The sequence below is a fragment of the Nicotiana tabacum genome, chromosome 24, assembly GCF_000715075.1.
Source record: "Nicotiana tabacum cultivar K326 chromosome 24, ASM71507v2, whole genome shotgun sequence".
In the NCBI taxonomy this organism is placed as follows: Eukaryota; Viridiplantae; Streptophyta; class Magnoliopsida; order Solanales; family Solanaceae; genus Nicotiana; species Nicotiana tabacum.
Window position 1 is genome coordinate 91,344,360 of NC_134103.1, and position 16,784 is coordinate 91,361,143.

At 40.0% G+C, this 16,784-nt stretch overlaps 2 protein-coding genes across 2 annotated transcripts; both read right to left on the bottom strand.

Annotated features, from left to right (window-relative positions):
• Positions 1 to 2,372: 2,372 nt before the first annotated feature.
• LOC142178307 (uncharacterized) lies at positions 2,373 to 2,786 on the bottom strand. Its single transcript, XM_075247638.1, has 2 exons — positions 2,628 to 2,786; positions 2,373 to 2,555 (listed from the first exon to the last, which is right to left on the bottom strand). The coding sequence occupies exons 1-2, from the start codon at positions 2,784 to 2,786 to the stop codon at positions 2,373 to 2,375; spliced, it is 342 nt and encodes a 113-aa protein (XP_075103739.1).
• A 734-nt stretch (positions 2,787 to 3,520) lies between these two features.
• Positions 3,521 to 6,436, bottom strand: LOC142178308 (uncharacterized). The gene is made up of 6 exons (XM_075247639.1): positions 6,321 to 6,436; positions 5,510 to 6,266; positions 4,748 to 4,986; positions 4,498 to 4,537; positions 4,011 to 4,380; positions 3,521 to 3,843 (listed from the first exon to the last, which is right to left on the bottom strand). Exons 1-6 carry the CDS (start codon positions 6,434 to 6,436, stop codon positions 3,521 to 3,523), a joined length of 1,845 nt encoding a protein of 614 aa, XP_075103740.1.
• Between the last annotated feature and the right edge of the window lie 10,348 nt (positions 6,437 to 16,784).

Below are 16,784 nucleotides of genomic sequence, written 5' to 3' on the forward strand. Positions count from 1 at the left end.
GAATGTACTTTCAAGTTTTGTAACTTTTGTCGGATTTCGAGGCGTGGGCCTGCGCGTCGGGCTTGAGCCAATTTCGGCTTTTTGAGTCTAATTTGGTAGTTTTTCTTGTGGAATTCATTCCTTGGTGTTGTACTGGTTGTGAATAGATTCGGAGCATTTGGAGGCCGAATTGAGGGGCAAAAGCATATCGGAATATAGATTTGCTCGGTTTGATGTAAGTAACGGTCTTAAATCTGGTCTTTAGGGTATGAAATCCCGAGAAATTCATATGATGTTGATATTTAGAGGTAACGCACACGTTGGGTGACGGGCGTGTGAGTGTGAACCGAGTGGGATTGAGACTTGGTCCGTCCTGGTGGACTGTAAAGTCAAATACACCTTGTTATTACCTGTTCACTCTTGTTTTCGAGTTATTGACTGTCTTACATGGTAGAAATCATGCTTAGGTTATATGGAAACCATGTTGGGACCCACAATGTTCGTGAACTTGTTGTATTGAATGTTAAATTGATGTCTTATACTCAGTCATTATTTGCTTATGCATTTTGTCCCAGCTCTCTCCCATGATTTGATTTGTACTTGTTATAGTCTTTGTTTGGGCTGTTGTTGTGATAATTCTGAGGCTGGAAAGGCTAGTGACTGATATAGGGCATGAGTGGGTTGAGAGCTGTGTGAGATATGTTGGATCGGACTACGCGCCGCAGTAAATGTTGGATCAGGTTGTACGCCGCAACAAGCCTTTAGGCCATGATATTAGATCGGGCTGCACACTACGACAGTACTTGGATCGAGCTGCACGCCGTAACAATATATGGATCGGGCTGCACGCCGCATCAGTATTAGGTCGGGCTGCACGCTGCAGCAATATAGCGCTTGGGATGTAGGAGCCCATCCGGAGTCTGTACACCCCCAGTGAGCACAGGTACCTTTGATTGTGAGTATTGAGGCTGGGAGCTGAGTGATTGAGCTGTTGAGATAGATGAGTGGCAGTAGCCCTGTGAGGCTGTACTTGCTCTTATTTTGCTGTTGTACTTCGTTGCTAGATGTTGTTGTTGTGGAATTTTCTGGAGGGCTTATATTGTTGTACCTGAGCTCGAAATGTTTTGATTTAAGACACCGAATTGAGAGCATGCCTACTTTTCTTGCTGAAATTACTGAAATGAACGACATTTGTGTAGCTCGTCACTGCTTCTCAGTTCCTTATTTAATTTTGTTACTTACTGAGTTGGAAGTACTCACGTTACTCCCTGCACCTTGTGTGCAGATTCAGGTGAGACCGTTCGCAGTGATCGTTAAGTCCGTGCACTTGTGTTTGTCGGAGACTTACGAGGTAGCTGTCGGCGTCCGTAACCCTTGATTCTCCTCTATTATTATCTTTTCTTTCTGTTTGGGTATTATTGGAACATTGTAAACTCTGGTTCTAGTCTGGTTTAGATGCTCATGACTTAGTGACACCCCGATGTTGGGTTATTTTTCCGCACTTATGTTTAATTGTGTTTTACCCCGTATTTATGAGAAATTTCGGTTATTTTAAATGTCTTAGTTCATTTCTGTTAAATTTTGAAAGTGTTTTGGAAAGGTCGACTTGCCTAGTACTATGATAGGCGCCATCACGACGGGTTAGGTTTTGGATCGTGACACTACTTTAGTATATTGTTCACATGTACCATTCGTTATACAACCGGGCCACATCTATTCTGCCAAACTTTTTAAAAATACTCTCCACCTAACGAAAAGCCACCAAATTAAAAAAAGACTTATTTTTTTTAAAAATCTTTAATAAAGTTAAACCCCTTTTATTTAATGTACTTCTTACTCACAGATTAGTCATCTCCTTCGTAGTCACATGATGGACTTAAGAAGTGAAAGACATAAAAATACCGACAACCATATATTCATTTGTTGTTACGACCTCTACAGTTTTAGCACGAAAAGAAAAGAAGAATGAGCTCACCTAAAGGACAAATGGGAAGAATTGTCCTTGATCAGCTTGCTCGACAAGAACTCAATTGAGTTCTGGAAAATAAAGATGAAGTGAGAGAGAGATGAGAGGGAAGAAAGAGATTCTTTATTTCAAATCATCTGATGAGATCTTACAAAATGAGGAAACATCCACTATATAGGAAGGGGTGAAAAAGTTAGTTATAACTAACCTTTTGGATTCTCCCTTTCCGTTTATTCCTGTGCGCGTGCTAGTCACGTGAGTTGTAACTAACCTAACAAACTAATAACTAATGCAACTGAATTGAGCTGAGTGTTTTATAATTGGAAAGAGCTTCATTAGGATCGTATCAAATACCCCCATCTTCAAATAATCCTTGTCCTCAAGGACTGAAATGAGGAAATCTCTGCTTAAGGTCGTGGTAGTCTTCTCATGCACTGTCCTCAGGTGTGGCATTAAACCATTTGACTAGAATTTGGGATACAACTCTCCCATTCTTCTGAATTATCCGTCTATCAAGTATGGACTCAGGTTCTAGCAACACATGACCAGCTTCTGAAAGTACTATAGGCAAAGTGACTGTGGCTGAGTGAGACCTTATCTTCTTTTTCAGCTGTGAGATGTGGAATGTAGGATGGATCTTGGTACTAGCAGGGAGGTCCACGGTGTATGCTACTGATCACACTCTATCAAGGATCTTGAAGGGTCCAAAATATTTGGATGATAGTTTCTGAAAACCATGCTGCTTTAGAGAAAGTTGTCTGTAGGGCTGTAGCTTGACATAGACCCAATCTCCTATTGCATATGTCCTGTCAGTCCTTCGTTTATCAGCTTGCACCTTCATTCTATTTTGAGCTTTCTCCAGTTAGAACCTCAATAATCTCAGAGTAGCTTCTCTAGCTTGGAGACTTCTATCGACCACATCCAATTGGGAATCAAAACTCATGTAGGGATGTAAGGGAGGTGGTTTCTGACTATACACTGCCTCATATGGTATCATGTTTGTGCTGGAATGATAAGTGGTGTTCTACCACCACTCAGCCAAAGGCAACCACTGTGGCCATGCTTTGGGCTTCTCAAATGTCATGCATCTAAGGTAGCATTCCAAACATCTGTTAACAACCTCTGTTTGACCATCTGTCTGAGGATGGTATGCAGTGGAAGTCAGCAGTGAAACCTTCTGCAATCTGAATAACTCTTTCCAAAACATGCTTGTAAAGACAACATCTCTATCCGATGCTATGTATTTGGGCTTTCCATATAGTCTGAACACCTGATTCATGAACACCCGAGCCACATCCAAAGCAGTATAAGGATGTTTAAGGGGTATGAAATGGGCAGCTTTGCTCAACCTATCAACCACCACAAATATCACCTCCTTCCAAGCAGCCTTAGGAAGGCCCTCAATAAAGTCCATTGAGATGTCTTGCCACACCTTATCAGGTATAGGGAGAGGTTGTAGTAGACCAGGATAGGCTACATTCTCACTTTTGTATTTTTGACAAACATCACATGCTCTTACATAAGTATAAACATCCTGCTTCATCTTCTTCCAATAGAAGTCTTGTTTAAGCCTTTTTAAGGTGGCTGTAATGCAGAGTGGCCACCCATAGGGCAGTCATGGTAAAAGGAGATAAGTTGAGCTCTGATTATGGAATTAACTCCTACCATCAGTTTGTTCTTCCTGCTCAAGATCCCATTTTGGAATTTGTAATAAGGTTTGTTGACATGCATATCCTGTATGGATTGGATAAGATGTTTAAGTGCAGGTTCTTGCCTCCATATGGCTTTAACTGTGTCTAAAAGATCTGAGTTGACACCAGAGATGCTGTAAAGCTGAATGTACTCTTCTTTTCTGGACAAGGCATCAGCTACAATGTTCTCCTTCCCCTTCTTGTAGGCTATAGAATAATCATAGCCAAGTAATTTGACCAGCCATTTTTGTTGACTGGGAGTGGTAAGCCTCTGCTCCAACAAGTATTTAAGATTGTGGTGGTTAGTCTTGATGATAAATGGTCTCCCTAGTAGATAAGGTCTCTACTTTTGTATAGCAGAAACCAATGCCAACAGCTCCCTTTTATAGACAGATAATGCCTTGTTCTTGTCTGATAATCCCTTGCTAAAAAGGCAATTGGTCTGTTGTCTTGTGCTAAAACAGCTCCAATTCCTCTACCAGAAACATCCGTTTCCATTGTGAATTCCTTTGAAAAATCTGAAAGAGCTAATATAGGAGCTGAAGTAATAGCTAGTTTCAAATCTTCAAATGCAGCAGTTGCTGCAGGATTCCACTGAAAATTCTCCTTTTTGAGTAGATCATTGAGGGGTCTTTCAATGATGCCATATCCTTTGATAAACCTCCTATAGTAGCCTGTCAACCCTAAGAATCCCCTTCGACCTTTTATGGTAGTGGGTAGTGGCCAATCCAGCACACCCCGAACCTTTTGTTTATCCATAGCCACACCTTACTCATAAATAATATGGCCTAAGTAGTCAATCTGTGTGACTCCAAAAGCACATTTGCTTTGTTTTATGAATAATGTATGGGATCGAAAGACCTTGAAAGCTTTCTCTAAATGTAACAGATGGTCATCCCAACTTTGATTATATATTAAGATGTCACAAAAAAAAACTAAGATGAATTTTCTGAGATAGTTGTGAAAGATCTGGTTCATTAGGCTTTGAAAAGTAGAAGGGGCATTTGTTAAGCCAAAAGGCATAACCATGAATTCATAATGGCCATGATGGGTTCTAAATGCAGTCTTAAGTATGTCTGGTTCAAACATCCTAATTTGATGATATCCTAACCTTAAATCCAGCTTAGAGAAGTATTTGGCACCATGAAGTTCATCCAGCAATTCTTTAATCACAGGAATGGGGAACTTGTCCTTCACTGTACAGTTGTTCAACTCTCTGTAATCTACACACAATCGCCATGATTCATCCTTCTTTTTTACCATCACAATAGGAGATGAATAGTGGCTGGTGCTGTGCCTAATAACTCCAAAGACTAGCATCTCATTCACTATCTTTTCAATCTCATTTTTCTGAACATTAAGATATATGTAAGGCCTGATGTTGATGGGGGAGACACCTTCTTTCAAGGTGATCTTGTGGTCATGTAATCTAGAGGGAGGGAGTTATGTTGGCTCCTCAAACAAATCACTGTACTTCTGCAATATAGACTGCAAATCCCAGTTCATACTTGGTTCCCTTGGCAGGCCTTCCAATGTAAAAAGGCTGATTTCTACTCCTTGCTATTGATTCTCAAGAAATAAACCCACAAATATCATGCACAGCTCTGCAGGTTTGGCTAATAGCTTGTCCATGCTGGCCTATTGAATCATCTTAGTTGCAGGAGGTTGAACTCCTCTCAATGACACTTTATGTCCCATGATACTGAACTCCATTCTAAGTTTCTCGAAGTTTCACATAATGTCACCCAACGTGATTAACTACTGAATTCCCAAGACCATACTACACCCTCCAATTGGCAGCACTAACATATCAGAATCAAAAGAAACATTGCATTTTCCAAACTAGCTTTTTACAAATATAGTTGCTCTGTACCTTCTTTCCATCAGCAACAGATACATCAATAGTTGTCAAAACACATCCCAACTTATTGCCAGTGTTAAGATCCAAGAAATTATGAGTGCTCCCTATATCAATTAGAACCCGCACATCCTTACCCTTGACTGATACAATTACCCTCATAGTTCTAAAATCATGCAGTCCATTCATGGCATGGACTGATACATGAGGTAGAATAGACCCCTCAACATTAGTCTCTAACCCTTGACCTATCATTGTTATCAATTCTGGTGAGTCTAACATCACTTCATCTTCCAACTCAACTTCTTCTATTTCCTCCTCCACCTCCATAGAAAAAAATTGCCTCATGTTCTTACATACATGCCCAAATCTATACTTCTCATTACAATTATAACATAGTCCCTTACTCCTCCTTTCCTCCATTTCAGCTGGAGTTAATTTCTTGGTATTTCTGTAGGTAGGTTTTATGGATGTGGTAAGAACATTTGGAGGTCTACTGGAAGGTTGGCTAAATTTGGAGGGCATTGAGGCAGTGTATTTAGGGAACTGAGAGTTAACACAAGGAAATTTTGGAGTGTTTTTGGTTGAATAAGATGGAATTGAGGTGGCCATGAAAACTTGCTTCTGTACTATCAATGTTTGTTCCTGAATTTTGGATAGACTAATCGCCTTAGCTAAAGTTCTGGGTGCTAACATTTTGATAGGTAAACCAATTTCTGCTTTCAATCCTCTAACAAAATAACTAACAACATACTCCTCTGATAATTCTACTCTAATAAGCAATTCATCAAACGTGTCAACATAATCTTACACCGAGCTTACCTACCTCAAGTCCTTGAAGTCTCCCATGGGATCGTCAAACAGTTCAGATCCAAATCTGGCATACAAATAAGCTACATACTCACCCCAACGAGGATAGTCTCTAGTCACTCGATGCTTCATATAAGATTGGTGCCACTATAATGCCTTCCTTTCCAGCTTGTACGAAGCCAGTTTCATCTTAGAATCCTCGGGAGTGCCATCCACAATGAAGAACTGCTCACATTTATACAGCCAGTCCTTCAAACCTAGGCCATCAAAAGCTGGGAACTCCACATGATAATCGCGAGTTGGCAATTGGTAACCTCTAGGCCGAGGAACCACCACCTCTGGACCTTCATTCTCAGCAGGACCCTTGTGATGATTAGTTAAATTATTCACCAAAAATTTCCTGATTTCCTTCATAGCTTGGGCCACTTTATGATCCACAAAACTTCTCAATTTTGAAACAGAAGTCGTGACTGCATCCATCGAACCCTTGAGATTATTAACTTCCCTGCGTAGCTCTTGCATACGAGTATTATGGTCCCCTATTTTCACAGATCCAAGGAGCAAAAAGCTCTAATACCAATATTACAACCTCTACAGTTTTAAAAGGAAAAGGAAAGAATAATGAGCTCACCTAAAGGACAAATGGGAAGAATTGTCCTTGAACAGCTTGCTCGACAAGAACTCAATTGAGTTCTGGAAAACAGAGATGAAGTGAGAGAGAGACGAGAGGGAAGAAAGAGATTCTTTATTTCAAATCATCTCATGAGATCTTACAAAATGAGAAAACATCCACTATATAGGAAGGGGTGGGAAAGTTAGTTATAACTAACTTTTTGAATTCCCCCTTTCCGTTTATTCCTGCGCACGTGCTTGTCACGTGAGTTGTAACTAACCTAACAAACTAACAACTAATGCAACTGAATTGAGCTGAGTGTTTTATAATTGGAAAGAGCTTCATTAGGATCGTATTATTTATATATTGAGCCCCAATTATTTTAATATCCTTATTTTATGTTATACTATTCTACTTTTTCCAAATTCTTTTTTTTCCTTCTAGTTTCTCTCCTTGTTTTTTTTCACCATGTCGATGTGTACCAAATATTCACCATGATTTTCTTTCTACTATGACTTAATATTTATAGCATCTTATTAGGTTGACAGCTCTCAAATCTTAAGGCAGCTATCGAGGTATTTCTTCCTCCAACGGTGAGCCTTTGTTGATGAGTATTTACACACTATGATTTTCTTATTCTGCTTTAAGCATTTGGGCAACGAGTAATTATCGCCAAATTACGCCTTAAGAACCAAAGTTAGATTCCAAGGTATGGGATGGGATACTCATAATTCTTAGTAACAACTGAACTTATAATGAACAGAAATTAGAAAATAATTAGAGAATATTCAATTTAATATCAAGCTACAGTCTAAGGAATTCCTCAAGAATGAAAGAAAGTACACCAAGAAGTTGGAAAGTAACTTAACAACATAAGTACACTAACTTCATGTATTAACCAAACACAAGTATTATTAAGTATATATCAGTTTGTATGTTGGCAAGTGTGCATTGTATTAGACAAATAGATGTCATATTACAACGACAAAAAAATACAACCAAAAGTAATAACATGACATCCTAATGCCACCAGGAACAACTAAGAACCAAAATATAAGTTTTTACTAATCCTACTACCACCATCATTCTCGATCTCTCTCTAAATGAATAAAATATATTAAGAAGTCTCAGAAATCTAGGGTCCGTATTTTTATATGATAGGTTTAATGGGTTATTATTAATGAATTTTTTTAAAATGATTATGTTATTTATTTGTTGGATTTACTATGGATGGAGGGCGTTCTTAGAAAGTTTTGTTAACGGTAAATGTAAATATGTCCCGATCGTATAAAGGAGGATAGATGTGAACAATGCACCAAAATAGAAGGGTATATTTGACCCTTTTTCCTAATCAATTTATGGCTTTTGCCTTATTTTTACTTATAAGATAAATAAATCAAAAAGTGATTTGACCAACTTTTAAAATTATCTAAATACTCTCTCACTTTGGCCAATTGACGTGAGTCTACGTCCAGATATCGATATTGTGCATGTCCAAATAGATGAGTACGTAAATTTTCTACTATTTAATGGCTTGAGCCATTAATTATTTCTTTCGTAAATCAAGTGGGTTCATTGATATCACGAGATCGACCAAGATGGTGTTATGTTCACAAAAGTTTATAACAGTTCATATATTTTAATTAACCACATAAACGACATTTTCATTATAATATTTGAATCAGTTTTATTTTTAACATTAAATAACAGTGAAATAAGGATTGAACTTATAAAGTATAGGTTTACGTGAATTCAATACTTTTGTCCAAACTTTGTGTATGTTAAAAAAATTTATTAGATATCTGTGTACGGTCAGAATCGATTGAGTCAGTCGTACGGACTGATCGAGACGGCAATACTTCGATCGAAAGGTATCTACGTAAGGTCAGGTCGAGGTCCGAAGAAAGGGGCTTCAGGATTCGAGCACCAAGTCCGATCAAGGATCAGTTCGGTATCATGATCGGGCCCATGACCAAATCGAACGACGAGGCAAAAGGTTGTCGGAGATGCACACACCGACCAACACTCACCCCGAATATCAAGACTCTGAGTCAGGATCGAGCTTGAGTCAAGGCCAATGGCTCGACCCGATATCGAGTTCGAGTCAGTATCGAAGCTCACAGACAAGGCCGTTACAGCCGCACTAAGAGAGAGAATCCTGGCGGGAAGTAGGGAAAAGACAATACATCATGGGCTCTCCACTACGTATTTTTTATTGTTGTATATAAAGTAGGATCTCTCTACTATAAAGGAAAAAATGGATTGTAAGCAGAGGCAGATTGGAACGAAAGATTTCTTCTCATATTGAATGATATTCCCTTGTGTTTATTTTCCTTTATCTTATCCGTTCTTCTTCTCACTATTCTCATTCTCATAGTCAAGAATACACGTATTTCTATTTCTCTATACGATTTGTATCAAATTATATCACATATCCTTAGAACCATACATAAATTTAACTCCATCCGTTTTTCGAGTAATCAGTTTGGCGCCCACCGTGGGGGCTAAGGATAATAGTGGTTATTTGATACGAATCTAAAAAAGCACGCTATTGTGTTTTACGAAAATATCTTAAATTTCGGGTTAGCTACGACTAACCGCCAATCAAATGGCTTCACTGATCGATAACGGGGCCGGTCTTCAAGACGAAAACAACAACTTGATATCCAGTACTGAAAGACCACCTGTGAATACCGTTGGAGCTCAAATCAGAGCGCCAATTTATATTAATTCGCATGTAACCATTGAGGCGAACCTACATGCTGAACCCGAGAATAGCATCCATGGTGGCACTCGGTCTGCGGCTCGAGATACCCATAACATCGAGGAAAACGACGTTAGCTTGCGTATGATTTTCGAAATGTTGCAAGCCCAACAGACAGCAATAGCTCAGTTGCAGAGCCAAACCCAGCTACAAAGCAGGCTGAAGCCCAATCCACCCGGAGAAATCACTTACAGAACGGAACCAGCCATAGTAAAGTCAAATGAGCAAGAATCGGGGACTACTCCCGAAATTGCTAAATTGCTCGAGGAACTCACAAAGCGAGTTGAAGCCAACGATAAAAAAGTAGAAACTTATAACTCTAGGGTCGATCAGATCCCGGGAGCCCACCAATGATAAAAGGGTTGGATTTGAAAACATTCGTGCAAAAACCTTTTTCCTCGAGCGCAGCCCCAAAACCAATTCCCAAAAAATTTCGTATGCCCGAAATACCCAAATATAACGGAACGACTAATCCCAACGAGCACGTCACTTCTTACACGTGTGCCATCAAGGGCAATGATTTGGAAGATGATGAGATTGAATCTGTACTATTGAAAAAATTCGGTGAAACCCTGTCAAAGTGGGTAATGGTATGGTATCATAATTTACCATCTAACTCTATTGATTCTTTTTCTATGCTTGCAGATTGCTTCGTAAAAGCACATGCCGGAGCCATAAAGGTCGAAACCAGAAAGTCGGACCTGTTCAAGTTAATACAAAAGGATAACGAGATGCTAAGGGAGTTTGTATCTCGTTTTCAAATGGAACGAATAGATCTTCCACCAGTCACAGACGATTGGGCTGTTCAAGCTTTCACTCAAGGTCTAAACGAGCGGAACTCGATGGCTTCATGGCGGCTGAAGCAAAATTTGATCGAGTACCCAGCTATTACTTGAACCGATGTGTATAATCGATATCAATCCAAAATAAGAGTTGAAGATGACCATTTGATTTCTAGGTCCGTTACGAAAAGAACTACCAAGCAAAAGTCGACCAGAGATCGATACTAGCCATTTTTGCGGAAACGATACTACTGCTGAGTATCCGAGGCCTCTTTAAAATCAACCTCGTATACTGGGGGGCTTTATCATTGAACGCATCTGTGATGATTATCAAGTTCGGTGCAAAGGAAGTTACTTTATTATTTCATGACAAACAGTGTCTCAACAGGAAATGTTGTAAGAGCCAAATGGTCAAAACGAACCATGCTTATATAGTTGGCCCGAGCCCTGACGCAAAACATGAACACATGTATAATGACTTGCAAAGAAAGCCCTCTTCTTTACTGATATTCTATGTTCAAGATTTATTATGCAAACAGGATCGAGTTCGAGCAAGCGCTCACTCGACCATTATGCCTACGGACTACATTATTTTGAGTTCGAATCTATCACTCGACTGCTAAGCCTACGGGCTACTTTTTCGAGTTCGAGCAAGCATTCACTCGACTATTATGCCTACGGGCTACATTGCATCGAGTTCGAATCATTCACTCGACTGCTAAGCCTACGGGCTACTTTTATTTCGAGTTCGAGCAAGCACTCACTCGACCATTAAGCCTACGGGCTACTTTGACCATTACGCCTACGGGCTACATTATTTCGAGTTCGAATCATTCACTTGACTACTAAGCCTACGGGCTACTTTTATTTCGAGTTCGAGCAAGCACTCACTCGACTATTATGCCTATGGGCTACTTTGACCATTACGCCTATGGGCTACATTATTTCGAGTTCGAATCATTCACTCGACTACTAAGCCTACATGCTACTTTGACTATTACGCCTACGGGCTACATTGCATCGAGTTCAAATCATTCACTCAACTTCTAAGCCTACATGCTACTTTTATTTCGAATTCGGGCAAGCACTCACTCGACCATTAAGCCTATGGGCTAATTTGACCATTACGCCTACGGGCTACATTATTTCGAGTTCGAATTATTCACTCGACTACTAAACCTACATGCTACTTTTATTTCGAGTTCAAGAAAGCACTCACTCGACTATTATGCCTACGGGCTACTTTGACCATTACGCCTACGGGCTATATTATTTCGAGTTTGAATCATTCACTCGACTACTAAGCCTACGAGCTACTTTGACTATTATGCCTACGGGATACATTGTATCGAGTTCGAATTATTAACTCGACTGCTAAGCCTACATGCTACTTTTATTTCGAATTCGAGGAAGCACTCACTCGACCAGTAAGCCTATGGGCTACTTTGACCATTACGCCTATGGGCTACATTATTTCGAGTTCGAATCATTCACTCGACTACTAAGCCTACGGGCTACTTTTATTTTGAGTTCGAGCAAGCACTTACTCGACTATTACGCCTACGGACTATATTACATCGAGTTCGAATCATTCACTCGACTACTAAGCCTATGGGCTACTTTTATTTTGAGTTCAAACAAGCACTCACTCGACCATTAAGCCTACGGTCTACATTATTTTGAGTTTGAATTATTCACTCGACTACTAAGCCTACGGGCTACTTTTATTTCGAGAAAAACTACTCATTTCTTCCAATTCAAATTAACACTTGACTATTTAAGCTGAAGGATATTCGAGCCCGACAAAGCAAAGGGGACTACCCACAAGGCCCGAAGGCAACAAAGATTAAAATTCAAACTATCTACTTAGTTTAAAAGGCTATTTTACTTCAAAAGGAAGAAAGATTTATATTTACAAATTTTTTTGTACAGAGGCGGCTACTCTGCCAAAAGGAAGTTCTTTATACAAAAACTGAAAGCGGTATCAAAAGAACGCAGCAAATGACCTAAGGCACTAAATGACTCAATCTTCATCGGAGGCCGTATTCTCGGCATCGTCCTCATCTTCAGACTCCCCTGAGTCATCAGAGTCCTCCTCATGAAAGGCCAACCTCCGAGCTTTGTTCTCCTCCGCTGTGGCGACTTCAATCTCGGCCCCAATATTGAAGCCCTAAGCTCTGACCTCTTCGAGAGCCTCTCTCCGAGCTTTCCATTTTGCATGTTCGACCATGCTCTCAGTTTTGGCTTGGTTAACCTCGACATCGATCCTAAACTAAGCCACTTTAGCATCAGCTCTTTTATTCGCCTCGATCACCTCAGATCTGGCCACTTCAAGTTCTTTGGCCAAATCTGCTTTATCTGAAGTGGCCAAATCTAACCGATGCTAAAGCTCTTTCATCTTTTAGATCATCCCCAAAGCATTTTCTTTCGCAGATCGAAGTTGGGCATCAGACATCTCTAACTGAGCTTCGACGGCTTCCTTTTTCGAGGCAAGGATATCCATACACTTTTTAAATTCTTCTGCCTCGGCAAGTAGCGCATCTACCTGTGAGTTAAGCCGTCCAATCTGCTCGATCCTCTGCCGAACCTACAGAATCGGATCATTAGTGGTTATCTCTTTTTCATCTTCACTATCACGGAACATTCGAAATACCTGCTCAGCCATCTCCTCATGCTCTTCCCGAGCCGCTGTCAAATCTGCTCGAAGTGTTTCACTAAGGAGCTTATACGAGTCATTCTTCTCACTGAGGCTCCAAATCTCGGCATCATGCTCCTCCCGGATTCAAAGAAAGGCCTGGTGATGCAACACCGAAGCCTGCAAACAAAAGAAGAAACATTAGAATTACCTACAACTCTATGTGTAAAAGAAGCAACGACTCCGGGCCTCCCATCGACCCTTTGATAATTCGACCCAAGCACGCTCGGAGTACGGTCTCTGCAACACCAGACTTTTGATCCATTGTCTAAGATCCGGGATCGGTTCCGACATTCGAGCTACAGCTGTGATAAGGAAAGAAAAATGGATCAACAAAATAAAAGGCAATCACAAAATCAAAACGGGCAAAGAGAAACGTTCACTCACGGCTCATATTCCATTTCTCGGGAAATGGCAAGTCATCGGCAGGGATCAGGTCTGAGGTTTTGATTCGAACAAAATGGCCCATCCAACCCCGATCCCGGGTCTCGTCTATGCTCGAGAATGGCGCTTTGGTTTCTCGGCGAGAAAGCTTGATCAACCCTCCTCGATAAAGTCGGGGACTGTAAAGGCACATAAGATGATCGAGGGTGAAGATACGGCCCTCGACGTTGCTCGAGAAAAATCGAAGAAGAATCACTATCCTCCAAAAGGAAGGGTGAATTTGGCCGAGGGTCACATCGTACCTCTTACAAAAGGCAACGATGACAGGGTCTAAAGGTCCCAACGTAAAAAGATAAGTGTAAACACTTAAGAACCCTTCAACGTGGGTAGTAATTGATTCATCGGGCGATGGGATTACTACAAGTTTATTATCCCAGTTGCATTCTTGTATGACTTTATCGAGAACGTTTTTGGTAATTGAACATTGATACCTCGACATCGGCTCACACCGACCCGGTATCGGAGAAGGCTTTTCAATTTTAAAATTGCCTACAGTCGAACACCCTACCAGAACGAATTCCTCAGGGCGGGGCCCTTCCACATCCTCGCCACCAGCAGGTCGAGATGAAGAAGCGGTCTCTTTTTGCGGAACAGTTTTAGACGTTTTTGCCATTTAAAATTTTCTGAACAAAGAACGGAAGTATTTGTTTTTTAAGAAAGAGTTTGCAGTAAAACTCACAGATTTACAAGCAGAAAACTCAGAAGAGACGAAAAGGAACTTAGAAAAATTGGAAGATTGAAGACGTAAAGTTTGAATGACGGAAGGCTATTTATAGATTGAAGCAATGACGGTTCAATATCAGAGGTGGCCGACCACCGTCTGACACATTAAATGCCTTGGTAAAACCGAACCGATGGGACAGCTATCACATACGTCATGGTCGAGATCGATGTAAACGTCAGTATATATATATGATCCAGCTGTTGGAAAATCATATCGTTTCTCGCCACATCCTTTTTCGAGAAATGAGGGGACTATCTGTGTACGGTCAGAACCGATTGAGTCAGTTATACGGACTGATCGAGACGGCAATACTTCGATCGAAAGGTATCTACGTAAGGTCAGGTCGAGGTTCGAAGAAAGGGGCTTCAGGATTCGAGCTCCAAGTCCGATCAAGGATCAGTTCGGTATCATTATCGGACCCATGACCAAATCGAACCACGAGGCAAAAGGTTGTCGGAGATGCACAGAACGACCAACACTCACCCCAAATATCAAAACTCCGAGTCAGGATCGAGCTCGAGTCAAGGCCAATGGCTCGACCCGATATCGAGTTCGAGTCAGTATCGAAGCTCACAGACAAGGCCGTTACAGCCGCACTGAGGGAGAGAATCCTGGTGGGAAGTAGGGAAAAGACAATACATCATGGGCTCTCCACTACGTATTTTTTATTATTATATATAAAGTAGGATCCCTCTACTATAAAGAAAAAAATGGATTGTAAGCAGAGGCAGATTGGAACGAAAGATTTTTTCTTATATTGAAAGATATCCCCTTGTGTTTATTTCCCTTTATCTTATTCGTTCTTCTTCTCATTATTCTCATTTTCATAGTCAATAATACACATATTGCTATTTCTCTATACGATTTGTATCAAATTATATCACATATCCTTAGAACCATACACAAATTTAACTCTATCTGCTTTTCGGGTAAACAATATCAATAATAAACTGTCTATGAACTTAATTATTATTGTATATTAACTTGATTTTGGTATAAAAAGTCACAAACTTCGGTTCATGAATCCCCGGATATTGAGTGCGGTATGTTTTAACCATAAATAAACGGGGCCTTGTGAGTTGTGACATGGCTGTGACGCATCAGGCTGGTTGCTGTATATGTCCGTTGTTTATTTGGAAATGTCTGAAAAAATCTTCTGCAGTTCATTTCCGTTGAGGTTGATAGATGTACTTTTGCTGACTTCTTTTTGCTGGTTTAGGTGGAAGCAAATCAACAATCTGTACTGTGAATTGACGCACATTTTCAAGATTACAAATTTTGGAAAAATGAATTATCATATAAGAAGGTTATTGTTGTTCAATTTGAAACAAACAAAGCAATTACTAATAAGTTTCACTACAGCAATATTTAAAGAGCTCGAGTCATAACACGAACGATTAACAAACAAAACATGTAATTTGCAACAATTATTGTTTTAAGATTGCGGATAGAACGGAAAAATTATTATGTGATAGTGGTACTATAAATTATAGAAGTTCGGTGAACTCAAATGGCAAAGCAAATTACACTTGACACTTATGTTTATTTGAAAAATAATGCAATAATGCAAAAGAGAAGGGAGAAGTTTTTAGGCATTAGTGGCCGACCACCAACTGACATTCATTAATGACTTGGGGAACTGTACTGACAGGACGTTTCGGTCACCCCTGTCGCTTACGTCACGAGGATGACGTCTTGACAGGTCGAGGTAATCGAAGGCTCAATTCGTTTCTCCTCATTTCACTCCAAACAACGAGGGGACTATCTGTATACGGTTAAAACCGGGCCTACCCAATTTTACTATTTGACTGAAACCGGGAGGTTGGATCGAAGAATGGCCTCATAACGGAACAAACTAAATCATGAGGATAAGATACCGAGTTCAGAATCGAGGTACCTATCGAGATCGAGGCTAGTAGCGATCGAAATCAAATGAGACAGACATCGAGCAAGATCGAAGATAGCACAGTAACAGAAAGGCGAGATATCTGTGACTGGTCGAGGATCATGGCGTAAATCTTGGAGCGGATCAAATCAGAAATAATTAATTAGCTAATCATGGGATTTTCTTCTTTAATTAGAATTATACCATAAGTGGAATTCCTCTACTATTTAAGGGGGGTTCTAATCATTTGTAGGACACATTGTTGACATATATCAAAGCAATATAATTCTCTTTCTCGTTTATACTATTGTTCATTAGGTTGTTATATTTTAGTTGTTCTTACATCAACCAGTTCGAGGGTATCCAAACGTGAGGGTTGATTTCCATTCTAACACCGGTTTTTCTTACTTTATAATTCGTTTATGTTATTATTTTTCATATTTATCAATTGGTATTAAGCGAAATCACGTATCCTTTGAACCACATTATAAGTTTAATTGTTATCCAATTTTAAGGTAAACGCTACATAAATTGAATGCTCGATCTAACTTTTGTTAAGTTAGCTGTTGCCTA

Excerpts from the sequence above, each read along its gene's own strand:
- LOC142178307 (XM_075247638.1), bottom strand. The coding sequence starts at position 2,786 with ATGAAGGTGCAAGCTGATAAACGAAGGACTGACAGGACATATGCAATA. Across the intron at positions 2,556-2,627 it reads CCTTCAAGATCCTTGATAGA|CTGAAAAAGAAGATAAGGTC; the intron begins GTGTGATCAGTA and ends CACATCTCACAG.
- LOC142178308 (XM_075247639.1), bottom strand. The coding sequence starts at position 6,436 with ATGAAGCATCGAGTGACTAGAGACTATCCTCGTTGGGGTGAGTATGTA. Across the intron at positions 6,267-6,320 it reads GGAGACTTCAAGGACTTGAG|AGTAGAATTATCAGAGGAGT; the intron begins GTAGGTAAGCTC and ends ATTGCTTATTAG. Across the intron at positions 4,538-4,747 it reads TTCTCTAAGCTGGATTTAAG|TTGGGATGACCATCTGTTAC; the intron begins GTTAGGATATCA and ends ATATAATCAAAG.